General features: G+C 32.2%; 2 protein-coding genes across 2 annotated transcripts; one reads left to right on the top strand and one right to left on the bottom strand.

Moving 5' to 3' along the window:
- Positions 1 to 1,857: 1,857 nt before the first annotated feature.
- On the top strand, positions 1,858 to 8,172 carry LOC131668854 (piggyBac transposable element-derived protein 3-like). Its single transcript, XM_058943324.1, has 6 exons — positions 1,858 to 2,215; positions 2,287 to 2,862; positions 2,914 to 3,424; positions 5,782 to 5,869; positions 6,047 to 6,182; positions 8,150 to 8,172. Exons 1-6 carry the CDS (start codon positions 1,858 to 1,860, stop codon positions 8,170 to 8,172), a joined length of 1,692 nt encoding a protein of 563 aa, XP_058799307.1.
- A 2,732-nt stretch (positions 8,173 to 10,904) lies between these two features.
- LOC131668496 (adenylate kinase) lies at positions 10,905 to 12,579 on the bottom strand. Its single transcript, XM_058942719.1, has 4 exons — positions 12,375 to 12,579; positions 11,938 to 12,174; positions 11,688 to 11,855; positions 10,905 to 11,607 (listed from the first exon to the last, which is right to left on the bottom strand). Exons 1-4 carry the CDS (start codon positions 12,477 to 12,479, stop codon positions 11,371 to 11,373), a joined length of 747 nt encoding a protein of 248 aa, XP_058798702.1. The 5' UTR covers positions 12,480 to 12,579; the 3' UTR covers positions 10,905 to 11,370.
- Positions 12,580 to 13,989: the final 1,410 nt, after the last annotated feature.

Here is a 13,989-nt window from a genome sequence, read left to right as displayed (position 1 = left end):
GTTCGGGAAGACATACTGTAACTTACTGTAACCATAAGTATGTATGACTCATATTGAGTCACGTAGCACCTGGGGGAGGTTGACTTCTTCCAGTGCTACATGACTCAATACGGGTCCATGCATTTTTGTAAATTTTTTCCAAATACCTTGTACCATTATAGTATGGTGTTTTAGGGCTTTTGCAACTGTGATTTTAGATTTGATCAATAGAGAATACCACTAATAGCACATAAAAATCAAAATAAGTACTATAAAAGGTCGTAAAATTTTCAAACTAAAAATTTTCAAAAACGATGAAAACTATCTCAGCAAGTTATCATGTAGCACGAAAATCAATTGTGTTAAACAAAAAAATCAAAACAGGGATCGGGATACCAAATAAAAAATGAAACTTGGTATGACTCATAAAAATTTGTATATGATTGCCGGCACCCCGCTGGGCAACCCTGCTGCGACTAGCTAAACATGGCTGCAGACTCGGACTTTTTGTGACTTTGAAAATCTTGGAAAAAGTCGCGACTTTCGCGATTCATTTTTATTTATTTCTTGGATACAGACATAAAAAAACTCTGACGAATTTATTGGCGATGGGAGATGGTGAAAATTAGCTCAAAGACGGACAAAAAAATCATACACTCAAGAATTTACGGAGAAAGTTCACTTGTTCTCATTGCTCCGTATAATTTTAAAAATATTAATAGTCTTATAATTCGGTCAATTTATCAGTTGTTATGCCAATTAACCCTTTAACGCCTGAATTGCAGTTCTTCAGTAGTCCATGTTTGAGGTAGTGCCAATCAACGTAAAAATGATAAAAATGTCTGAAAATTCATACTCGACTATTTTCGGGTATGCTCTTTCGATTGGCGTGGTTAAAAATTTAAAAAAATTTAAAAAAACCATTAAATTTTGCAATTTAAATAAAAAAAGCACGATTTTTACAATACATTTTTTTTCAAACTCGATTTTCACCTGGAACCACCTGTTCATTTCACGCAGAACCTTTCAAAATCGTGCAATAATACCTCGAACTTAAAAGTTATGGACTTATGATAATAAATTTTGGCATAAAAAATTCAAAATGGCGCCCAAAATGGGTCAATGTCAGGGTACATTTTCATTATTTTTTTTTTCACGAACGGTCAATTTTAGAAAAAAATTGTATAGAATAAAAAGTGTTTAGAATCACTCAAAAAATACACGCCTGAATTTTTTCAAAATAGTTTAAAGACTTTTTAATTTTTTTTAAAAATTGTTAAATTCAAAAATCCAAAAACTTCTCAAAAAATTCTGAAAAAATTCACACTTACTCTTTGAACGATTTTAAGCAACTTTTCTTCTATAAAATTTTTTCCTAAAACTGATCATTGTTGACTAAAATGGGTTAAATAGAAAAAATTATTTACTTGTTGAACGAAATTACATTTCTGTCCACAAAGCAAATTTTTTTAACATTCTTTATTTAGTTTACTTTCCTTACTTTTTCTTTTCTTTTTATTTTAAATCTGTTTTATATATTTTTTATAAAATGTAGCAAGTATATCAAAGTTAGTTATTTTTATTCGATTACTTATCATAATAATCAGTATAATTATGTGTGATTACCATATTCTTGATTCTCACATATTATAGGGATTAATTTTACTTTATTTATTTTGAAGATTTAAAATATTGCTAATGATTTTTTTCTGAACCGAAAATGTCGCAATTATTTCAAAGATAGTTTCTTTTATTATTTTTCATGTGCTCTATAATTATACGTGATAATTCTAACATATCATAGTAATTATTTTTACTTTATTTGTTTTCAATATTTTAAATATTTCTACTGCTTTGTTTCTGAAACATATTGTAAAAATGCCAAAGAGAAAAAATGAAACATCGGCTTCTGCTACTGTTTCAAAAAATCGTCATAAAAAGAAATACAAGGTATCGTCTAGTTCGATAGAATTAGATGAAGAAGAAAATTATGATGAAGCTGTTTTTATTCCAAATCCAGATAGTTCTGGCGAATCTGATGGTGATGATTCACGTTACGAAAATGAAGATTTTGATGATTCTGAAAATGAAGTCGAAGAGTTTTTTCCAAGTTCATCTTATAGAAAAGTTCTCCAAGGATATGAACCTTCCCAGAAAAAACTTGAAGATGACCATCAATTTGTTTGGGTTGACGGAGAAAAGAAATATCATTCTAATCTGAAAATGAAATATTACTGTCAGAAAAAGATAAAAACTTCATTTCCCAATGCTCTGACTCCAAACTATTCGAATTGTTCTTTTCTACAGATATCAAACAATATATAATCGAAGCTACTAAAATAAATGGATATGATCTGACTCCGGAAAAATTGAATGCATTTTTAGGTATATTAATATTTACCATGTTCAACAAACGTTTATCCCAAAGAGATTATTGGTCAAAAGATCCTTTTCTTGGATGTGCTTTAGTACCTAATGTTATGAGTCGCGATGAATTTGAGGAGATAAAGTCAAAGCTCAAGTTGTCCAAACCAGAAGACGAAGATTCTAACGATAGAGTCTGGCGTGTTCGATCTGTTTTCAACATTTTTAGGAAAAATCTTCTTATTTTTGGAGTTTTTGCAACGGCTCTTTCGATCGACGAAATGATGCTAAAATTTTTTGGAAAAACTGTGTTGAAGCAATTCATCAAATCAAAGCCCATTAGATTTGGTATCAAACTATGGGCTTTATGTAGTGCAAACGGGTATGTGTTTGACTGTGACATATACTGCGGAAAAAACTCTGAAAATAATGATTTTTTACCAAAATGTGCATTAGGCAGCCGTGTTGTCATGCAAATGTTGCAAAATGTTTTGGAAAATATATCAATTAAAAAGCTGAGTAAGTACCACGTTTATTTCGATAATTTATTTTGCTGCCCTGATTTATTAGTACATCTACACAAAATTGGAATACAAGCAACAGGCACGGTTCGAGAAAATCGTATCAATGTAAAAAACAACGTTGACAAAAAAGATAATAGAGGTACATATGCAGTCAAACATGATACAGAAAGTGGTATCAACTTTATAACTGTTGTAGATTCTAAGCCAGTTTCTATTTTGTCAACTGCCGCAGGTGTTACTCCTCTTTCTATAGTAAAACGTTTTGACAAGGAACAAAAGCAGAAATCTGACATATCATTCCCCCATGCATTTTCGGTGTATAACAAATTTATGGGCGGAGTTGATATTCATGACCAGCGATGTAATAAGGTTGTGCCTATTGTGCGTTCGAAAAAATGGACTTGGATTATACTCATGAGAATGATTCAATCAAGCATCACCAATTCTGTAGTTTTGAGAGACTTGACCGATTCAGAAGATAAAAAACACTCTACAAAAAGCTTTGCACTTTCATTAGCTAAACATTACATGGCGAAGAAGGATTTCAAAGGACATAAGTCAGAGATTGTACAAAAGTTTAGATATTGTTCGGGAGAAAAATGTGAAAAGCGAACTAACAGGATTTGTGAAAATTGTGAATTGTATTTTTGCAAAATATGTTTTGATACAATCCACTGATAGTCATTTAAAATAACTTTTTAAAGTTTAAAAAACGTAAACCTTTTAAAAAAATTATAAAAAAACGTAAAAAAAATTAAAAAAAAATAAATAAAAAAAAAAAAAAAAGAAGAAGATTCTCGGAAATCGTCCACCTCCAAGTGGTGAGAATCGGGCAACATTGTTGATAAAGACAATGGCAAAGGGCGATCTTGATCTCTGGATTATATACTTACAAATATTACACCCAGACTTGTATATATATGCCTGTGTGTATATGCAGATTTTCGGCCATGTAGTGCACGAATAATTTTTTCTATTTAACCCATTTTAGTCAACAATGATCAGTTTTAGGAAAAAATTTTATAGAAAAAAAGTTGTTTAAAATCATTCAAAGAGTAAGTGTGAATTTTTTCAGAATTTTTTGAGAAGTTTTTGCATTTTTGAATTTAACAACTTTTTAAAAAAATTAAAAAAGTCTTTAAACTATTTTGAAAAAATTCAGGCGTATTTTTTGAGTGATTCTAAACACTTTTTATTCCATACAATTTTTTTCTAAAATTGACCGTTCGTGAAAAAAAAAATAATGAAAATGTACCCTGACATTGACCCATTTTGGGCGCCATTTTGAATTTTTTATGCCAAAATTTATTATCATATATAATCTAACTTTTAAGTTCGAGGTATTATTGCACGATTTTGAAAGGTTCTGCGTGAAATGAACAGGTGGTTCCAGGTGAAAATCGAGTTTGAAAAAAAAATGTATTGTAAAAATCGTGCTTTTTTTTATTTAAATTGCAAAATTTAATGGTTTTTTAAATTTTTTTAAATTTTTAACCACGCCAATCGAAAGAGCATACCCGAAAATAGTCGAGTATGAATTTTCAGACAATTTTATCATTTTTACGTTGATTGGCACTACCTCAAACATGGACTACTGAAGAACTGCAATTCAGGCGTTAATGGGTTAAGCCAAAGATAAAACGACAAAAGCGTTACTTTGACTGATGTAATTTGCACCATTAGTTATTGCTTAATCTCGTGCGTAATATCTCTTTTCTGTCTGTATAGTAAAATGACTAAATACGGTTTAGTTTATCTCAGTCGTTTCACATTTTTTCCAACTAGTTTTTATTCTAAGGTTTTAATTTTATTTGAGTAGAACTCTTCAATGAATAGTTATCTAGTTTAACTGGAAACGAATTTTAACGCCATAACGCCTGTTCGAGGCGTTATGGCGTTATGGCGAATTACTAGATGATCAGATAATGATAAAAAAAGTTTGTGTACATGATGGGCAAGATATTTTCTTATACATTGTTATTTTGTTTGAATTTTAAATTATTCAAGAAAAATTTTAAATAAAAAATGTAATTTGTTAAATTGTAACATGAAATATATTTTGAATTGTGACAATAATATTTGTTCACGTTGTAACGCGTTTGGAGGCGATAAGTACTATTAAGAGATGTTAAAAGTGAGACCGATACTCCGAAAAGTGCTGTACTTTTGTATCTTTGCGCGTCACCCTCGAACATCAGACCGTTGGAAAATTATTGGGTATTTTCGTATCATATCGCAATGAACTATAATGCGCGTATCGTACTTTTTCGTAGTTTTTGTTCTCAGATCATTATTTTATTCGAATATAACATCGCTTTATCGATCGTACAATTTTTGGAAAGGAAAAAATGGCGTTAAAAATTTGATTTTTAATAAGTGCAAAAAGAGAGAGAAAAAAGAAAGTGCTTTTTCACTTGAATTGAGTTGCTTTCAGTAGCGATATTATTGAGTACCTTTGATCTTTGAAGCGATAAGTAACCCTAAAAAAATTGTTATTTTGTTGAATAGTACGAGTAGCAATGTATTTTCGAGTTTGTAAGCGTTACTCCTAAATGGAGATCTGCTCTGAATGTGAATGACTAAATGGATGAATAATTTTGCCATTATCTCGCAATACCGTAATTTGATTGTTTCATTATAATATAAAAATTTATTTGATTGACATGTTGCTTTGCTGTCTTTGCGATTATTTGCGATAATAGAATTGAGAGTTGTGAAATGCGAGTTTGTCTTTGTCATTGCGAAGATTTGACTGTTCATCAAAGTTTGTTTTGGAAAATTAACATATGTATTCTCCGTATGTCATTTATTATTATATTAATAAAGTTGACTCACAATTTCCAACCAAATGTACTCATTACACGGATTGATCAGTTAAATAAATGTACGAACTTGTTGATTTTTCAATAATTAGGTGGGTACGTAGCCGCGACGTACCAGCTACGTACCAGAATCGTCTCACATACATCGCGGGAACGTTCCTGCTAAGGATTGCTACCACGGTATGTGCCGGGTACGTACCGAAAATCGTGATGGGATTCGGGGGCCCAAAATGTGTTCAAACCTGTAACGTACCGTACACGTTGCCGCGACGTTTATAATTTATTTTCTCGGTACGTGCCGGCAACGTTCCTAGTCGGTGAACCTGAGCAGCTGTAAATATTTTGCTTTCTCTTCAGAAACATATCAGCCACGTTTCTGGTACGTACCCAAAGTCTCGATCCGGCCACGTGACCGCCACCTCCTGGGCCATCTTCTCGGTACGTACCAAGAACGACACTTTTGCCACGAAAGTGGACATTGGCATCCAAGCAGGTACGTACCGACCACGTTGCCGGCTGGTTCCACCATTAGTACCTACGTACCCAAAAACGCGTACCGGGTACATACCGGCCTCGGTCAATGTTAACTGGTTAATGTTTTAACTAATAGTTTTTTAGATCGAATCTTTGACGCTACGACTGAAGTTAAAATCACCTACTTTTGTAGATACTGACTAACGTTTGTACCCTAACAATAAAAAAACGAATTTCGAGAAAAAGTTGTTTGATTTATATTTTATCCTTTATTTTTTTATCTTTTTAGTAAAAAGAATGAACGATTGTATTACCCATAGCAGAATATATCTTACAGAGTATATACTTACAATTAACTCAAAAGTTTAAAATTCCACAGAAAATCTAAAAAAGAAACAAAAAATAATTCTACAAATTTATGATTCTTCTACCGATTTTAATAGAAAATATTAATGAGATCTAATATTTGAAACAATGTATTATAAAAATTAATAATTTAATTAGGATCTGACATATGGAGGGATAGAACACAACATCAAGAAATATACTAATCTCATATACAACAATGGTTAAGGAAAATCCCTCAATCCTTATCCTCCCTCAATTCCTCAATCCTTTGAGGGATTTTCCTTAACCATTGTTGTATATGAGATTAGTAATATTTCGAAGGAAAATAAAATAGATTATAATCAAAAAATATAAAAATACATTTTACTCTTATGTAACGGTCCTATTTGTGAGCTGTTCTCTTATTTTCACTGTATTACTGTAATCCCCTAAGCTCGTGAATCTTCTTATATCAATTAGTATATTAAATGGCGCTACCTCATATATTATATGATTGTATTAGTACTAGAGTCAAATTTCGCATCATTACCATATAAAGAGCGTGACGTCACTCTACACAGATATAGATATAATAGTTTTTGTTAATCAATAAAACGCGTTAATTAAAAGTAATTTAAATGTAACAAAGTATTTTTTATATAGATTCTAGGGCATAGATTAAGATTATAATATTTTTAATTACTTTTAACTACTGAATCATATTGAATTTTAATGTACAAATTTAATTTGTTTATTACGTTGTAAATGTTAATTATTATAATAAAACGGATACCACGGGTACGAGACTAAACTAGAGCAGGCTGGCAATTTAACTAAAGCAACGATCAGAAAAGTAACAGTTAAATAATATTACGTCCTGCAACTCGTACGGTAAAAGAGGGATGTATCGTAGCTATATAGAGTAGGTGTAAGACTTTTCTAATTTATAATAAACGATTCGTAGAAATTTAATTTAAGTATTTATTACTCAAAATAAGTGATACAGAATTTCCAGAGTCTTTCAAAGTACAATACAGAGTTGCCGTGACGATCGCTTTGCAATCTCTTTTATAAGACAAAACACATAAAAAGTAGGCTATAAAGGGTTAAACCCAGAAGGACAAAGCACATCACCGAGAACAAGGTCAGATATTAATTAAGCATTACTCTAATTAAGGGAATTCCCCTTCCATAAAAATTCAAATTTTGCCGCTATTATATGGTCTGACCTGTTCTCGACGTTACAGCATTTTCGGGTGATGTCTTTCTTTTTAATTTTTTATTCTATAGTTTCATCAATTTTATTATATAATTATTTATTTATTCATTTATTTATTTAGTACAATTACATTTTAGTAATTAACTAAAGAATCGCAAAAAATACAAATAAAAAACAAAAAGAAATTTAAATTCATTTTCTTCTTTTGCATTGTAGAGTTTAGGTTTCTTCCATTAATGTCTTTATTTTCAGCAATTATTTTTAGAGTTCTATTCAATATTTTAATTTATTTATAATTTAAGACTTCAAGAAAAATTTGGAGGGTCAATTAAAGTGGTTATGCCTCACACATCAAGGCAAGGTCGGGGCCTTCGACAACAATAATAAAAATGAATATTAAAAGTTGTAAAACAAATATTGTGGTATTATTTTGTTTACAGGTTACCAAAAAACTCCTATCTAATTGTGTCAAACCTTAAGGCCCATGTGAGACAAAGAATGTTTTAAGGAAGAGAATTGGGAAGACCCATCCTCTTCCTTGAAACATAATACGGCAGTTATCAAAGGTATTTTTTTATTTATTCATTTTAGTATATATTGCTGTCATTCCTAATAAATTAATAAGTTTCTAAATTATATTTCAGGATTGGCATCAAAATTTTCTAATTCTGCGAAGAAAATGGATCGAAGAAGACACGCATGTAATTATTTAATTAATATGAATGTCATTTTTATTAGTAATTTCATGTATTGTAACGGGGTAGTTAATCCGTTTTTATTTCGTTATTTCTCTCGACACGCAATCGTACCGGAATGTGCGCGATGAAATTGTAATATTCGCGTTTATTAGCCGGAGAGCAGGAGGGGACAGGAGTAAGTCAACCAACTTACTACTAATAACAATGACAACAGTAAAATTATCGTTTCGATCCAACATGAGTTGGTTTATTTTCCGTTAACTCTACAAGACGCTTGGCCCGCGTGTTTATGTTTATTCGGCGCGCGCGACAATAACATGCATCGCTAGATCGTCCGCAGTTCTTTGTTCGCAAAGTTAGTTTACGTGCACGCTACCGATTTTTTTTTACACAATCGCCGGTACGAAGGAATAGCAATTAAGCGCAGTCGTACATTAGAAATCGCGGTGTTAAACTGGCCAGATTAACTTAATACACGGTCGCACTATTAGGGGGGGGGGCAGGTCCGTATTACCGCTTTCAATATCTCAGGTTATTCGTAAGAGGGAATCCGCGCCCTCGGGATCGCCTACGATGGCGAAACTTCACACCCACACACACTTTCCAAACAGGAGCGACAAAGGTATAAGTTTCGATAAAAAACTGTCAGCTGAATCACTTCCGCACTCTTTGAAAGCTCGTGTTCGACTCTTGCTCTGGTATGCAGCTGGATGCTTGGATTGCTAATCTTCGACTGATTCTTTAAACTTCGCGCGCGTTCCGTCCCGTCTTGTACCGAGTTCACATTTTTCGTTTTTCCGGCCGGTAGGTGCTGCCCTCGTAGGCAGTTACGGGATTGAGACGATAGCGCAAACAAGTCGTTTACCGTCACAGTATAATTTATGTATATAATATAGATTGTTTATTAATAAATTTTCCTTAAAACAATAATTTTATTATTCATTGAACCTATAACCTCTAAAATAAAAAATAAAAATGAAGTCATTCTGACTGCATAATGGGAGCACAGCGTGCGATTTGATCGGAAGATACAATGCTGGTATAGTTCCCGTACACTGTGGAAAACAATCGTTTCTTTCGTATCGGCACAATGCAGGCACAATGTCGACCCGCCGTGGAAAAACATGGCGTGCTTCCATTCTGACATCAAAATGCGGATGCACCGTGATGTCACATGCCCGAGCATTCTGACGGCAGATTACCGCCACTGTGTTATATGGGATGGGTACTGCAAGATCGACTTTATCGGCTGAGAAGGAATTATGTAAAAGTTTTAAACAAGTAATTGAAACAATAATTAATAATCGTAATTACCCAAATATTCCAAAAATCTCTTTAACAAAAACTTTTATAATATAAGACTCAATTTTCATGGAGTAAAGTAGAAAGGAAGTAAAAATGTTAAGTGTTATAATAATATTTTATGAGAAAGCTGATCATGAAATATAGACTTTGTTATACAGGGTGTTCCAGACCACCCGTACACCCCCTCTAGAATCCAAAATAATGGATTAATCAAAAACTGCTTCAGACAAAAGTTGCTGGGCTTCGAAGGGGACATATCCGTACGACCTTGGCTTTGACCTTGGAGGTCATGTTCAAGGTCATTTCAAGGTCAACTTTGTTTTTTTAAATAGGAACCCCTATTTTTGACCCCGGATTCGGAAAGAGCGGGAAATTTTACGTCCAAAACGGTATTTTTAAATTTTTTTTTCATGGCCTTGAGAAGGTCGATTTAAGGTCAAATGCTTGAAAAACTGCCTAAAAGCGTTTTTTTAATTTTTAAAATATCGAAAAATAACCTCTACAAAATTTGTTCAGAACAGAGTGGGCCACCCAATGCACCAAAAACCTTTGACCTTTAACCTCATTTTGAAGGTCATTTCAAGGTCGAAGTGTTTTTTGTAATGGAAATCCCTCTTTTTAACCCCGGATTCGCACATAGCGCGAAATCCGACGTTTGGATAAGGTATTGTGTTGAGTTTCGCGCTATGTGCGAATCCGGGGTCAAAAAGAGGGGTTTCCATTACAAAAAACACTTCGACCTTGAAATGACCTTCAAAATGAGGTTAAAGGTCAAAGGTTTTTGGTGCATTGGGTGGCCCATTCTATTCTGAACAAATTTTGTAGAGGTCATTTTTCGATATCTTAAAAATTAAAAAAACGCTTTTAGGCAGTTTTTCAAGCATTTGACCTTAAATCGACCTTCTCAAGGCCATGAAAAAAAATTTAAAAATACCGTTTTGGACGTAAAATTTCCCGCTCTTTCCGAATCCGGGGTCAAAAATGGGGGTTCCTATTTAAAAAAACAAAGTTGACCTTGAAATGACCTTGAACATGACCTCCAAGGTCAAAGCCAAGGTCGTACGGATATGTCCCCTTCGAAGCCCAGCAACTTTTGTCTGAAGCAGTTTTTGATTAATCCATTATTTTGGATTCTAGAGGGGGTGTACGGGTGGTCTGGAACACCCTGTATAAATTTGCAAAATCAATATCCATGACAAATGTATACAAGATATAGAAGATATTCTTGAGCATTAAAATAATTTAAATTCTACAACCTAAATCTGACTTTTAAAAATTAAATATTTAAATTATATTTAAATATTTTTATTATTTCATTTAATGAGATCCAAATCATGCTTAAACACAATTTCATGAAAATTTAAGTCATAATATGTTAATAAAAATTAGAAATGACAATACAATATTATGTGAAATCAACACCATTATATGTTGAATGCATTTTGGTGAAATTAAAATTACACATTAATTAACCTTTTAAATCTCATTTTCAAATAACATTTCGATTACATATCTGGCAAAAATTATAATCACTTGCTTCAAATTAATAATTTAAACTTCCAGCAAAACCATTACATAAATGAAATAAAAAGTCATTGATTTCAAGATAATTGATCTCCTATTTTAAATTACTAATGAAGATTCAGATAAAGTGATACTTAAAAAAAGTTGCTGAACAAAGTTTTTTTCTGGTCTTGATGAATTGATTTCATAAAAATAGAATCAATATCTTCAAAAACCTGTTTGCTAGCTTTAGCAGCATTGATAAAGTTATGTATACCACGAAGAGCATAGTAATCAACAAGTGGTTGAGTTTGTGTATGATACGCTGCAAGGCGTTTTTTCAATGCTTCTGCATTGTCATCAGATCTTTTAATTAATGGTTCCCCAGTGACCTATAAAAATTAAATTTAATATTATAATATTATATAATATTAAAAATGAAAGATATTTTAATCATTACATCACTGCTTACATCATCTTTCATTGGGAATTTCGGAGGAGCAAATTCTTCGTGGTAAGATCTTCCACTTGCTGGATGAATTAAACGGCCAGTAATTCTTTTAACTAAAATATCATCATCTATTCCAAATTCAATAACAGCATCTAACTTTGTTTTTCTCTTTTCAAGCATTTCATCTAACTATAAATAAACAGTATTATGTGTTATCTATTATTACAAATTTGTATGAGGTATATATTACAATATAAAATTACTCTAGTACTTTCTCTGCCTGTGGAACTGTTCTTGGAAAACCATCCAAAAGAAATCCACGCTTACATTCTGGTTTGTCAAGATTTTTATCTATCATATCAACTACAAGGTTATCACTTACTAATAAACCATTATCCATTACTTTTTTAACTTGTTTTCCAAGATCAGAGCCAGAATGAATTTCTTCTCTCAACATATCACCAGTTGAAAGGTGACAAACACAATACCTCTCCTTTAACATAGGTGCCTGAAATATATACAATTACTTTATATGATAATGAACACCCAAATATTAATATAAAACAATAGTATAACAGACAAACACAAAAAATATTTTAATTATGAGATTTATTAATTTTTCTTTAATTAGTAAAATTTCGCTAAAGAATTCTATAAATAAAACTATTAGCAGTTGTTACAAAAATTAAATAATGATATGAAAATTACTTGAGTTCCTTTGCCGCTCCCAGGTGGTCCTAATAAAATTGCATTAATTCCACGAGATGGAAATTCTATTTTTTTTTTGGAATTATCTCTAGCAAAAAGTGCCATTTTTTATAGAAAAGAAAATGAGAATAAAAATATTTCGACGAAATTAACGGATTTTTTACCACGTTGCCAATCAAATACGTTCGTACCCCTACAAGCATGTAGTCTCCATGCCTACGAGTTTTGAGAACTCTATGAACTGAATATCAGTTTAATAATATTATTTATTAGTATGAACTGCTACCCGTTAATTTGTTTTAGAGCTGCGCGTTACTAATTGGTAAAAAAATAGTTTGTGCATAGCTCATTTACCTTTAAAATAAGTAATCAAAAGCAAGGAAATATCGATTACGATTTTCTAGGAAATTTATTGGAATTCTCTAATTAAGGCGTATTTCGCGTAATTTGTGCATTAAGAATATATAATCACACTTCTTTAATCACGGCTTCATTAATTATTATTAATAAAAATAATATTGCTTCGTTTACGAGAATAAGGCTTTCGTGAGATCATAAGATCCGAGGTTAAAAAAACCATCGAAACGACCCTGGCAAAAAAATGATTGATATCTTAAAGCTTTACTTTTTTTTATGCTCGCTGTGAATGACATTGTGCCGTTTGCACGCCATCTTTGCCCGCCTTTCTAAATAATAAATAATAAACTTAAAGGTTCAATCTTTTGCGTGTGATTCGCAGCCTACAAGAATTAACAAGTTTACTGCCTGTATATTCTGCACAATCAGAGACATTACATTTTTATGCATCCTATTGTTTTGAATGAGTATAAAAGTAATAGCGTTTTCCAGCATTTTTATCAATTCAAATACATTGTCGCTTGCCCGAACCAAACCGCCAAAAATTTCTCGAGCGTTAGTGAGTTGATGACGTGGCGATGTACTCGAAAATGCCTCTAATTACAAATTGCAGCTCTCACAAGGATTTTTTTTAATAATTTCACGGGTAACCCGCCCCGGCACATCGGAAATTACCCTTTCGTCGGTATCAACAACCCCGTAAATATGGTCTAAATCCTTGGTTATTGACCTACCTGATGAGTCGTAGTCGTAAACCCACACTGAGATTGAGTTAAGCAACTGCATTTTATTGCTTAATTGAAAAGCTGTGGATGTTTTGGTCTTGACTAACACTTTTAAGACGTCTCCTTTGACGACGTTGCTACCTTTCGGAGATTTGATTAACCCATAGGTGCAAAATATCTTGAACAGGCAAGTGAATAAAACAGGATCTGAATTATCGTTAGAATCAGCTGCTATTCTTAGATGCCAAAAAATCTCTGTAAAAATGATATAGTTGTTGTTAGCCTTGATTCCATGTTTTCTCAAAAATTATCATTTTTGGCCGTAAGTTTTTTAGAACGTTTAGAAAAAAATATTAATTTAATTTGCTTTGTATTGTTTTGGTAATTATAAGCACTTTTACTCGTTTTTTCATGCTGGCCGGTTTTTACTATTCTGGCACCAGGTTTATTCTTTTTTTTAGTATTATATATAAAAAAAACTGACCCAATTATAGGACCCTATTATATACTATAGGAGAAATCTTCAAGGAAGC

This window comes from Phymastichus coffea, unplaced genomic scaffold (genome assembly GCF_024137745.1).
Source record: "Phymastichus coffea isolate CEN01 unplaced genomic scaffold, Cenicafe_Pcof_1.1 PCOF00006, whole genome shotgun sequence".
NCBI classification, from domain to species: Eukaryota; Metazoa; Arthropoda; class Insecta; order Hymenoptera; family Eulophidae; genus Phymastichus; species Phymastichus coffea.
The sequence above is the reverse complement of the archived record's forward strand: the minus strand, read 5'-3'. Positions and strand labels throughout refer to the sequence as shown.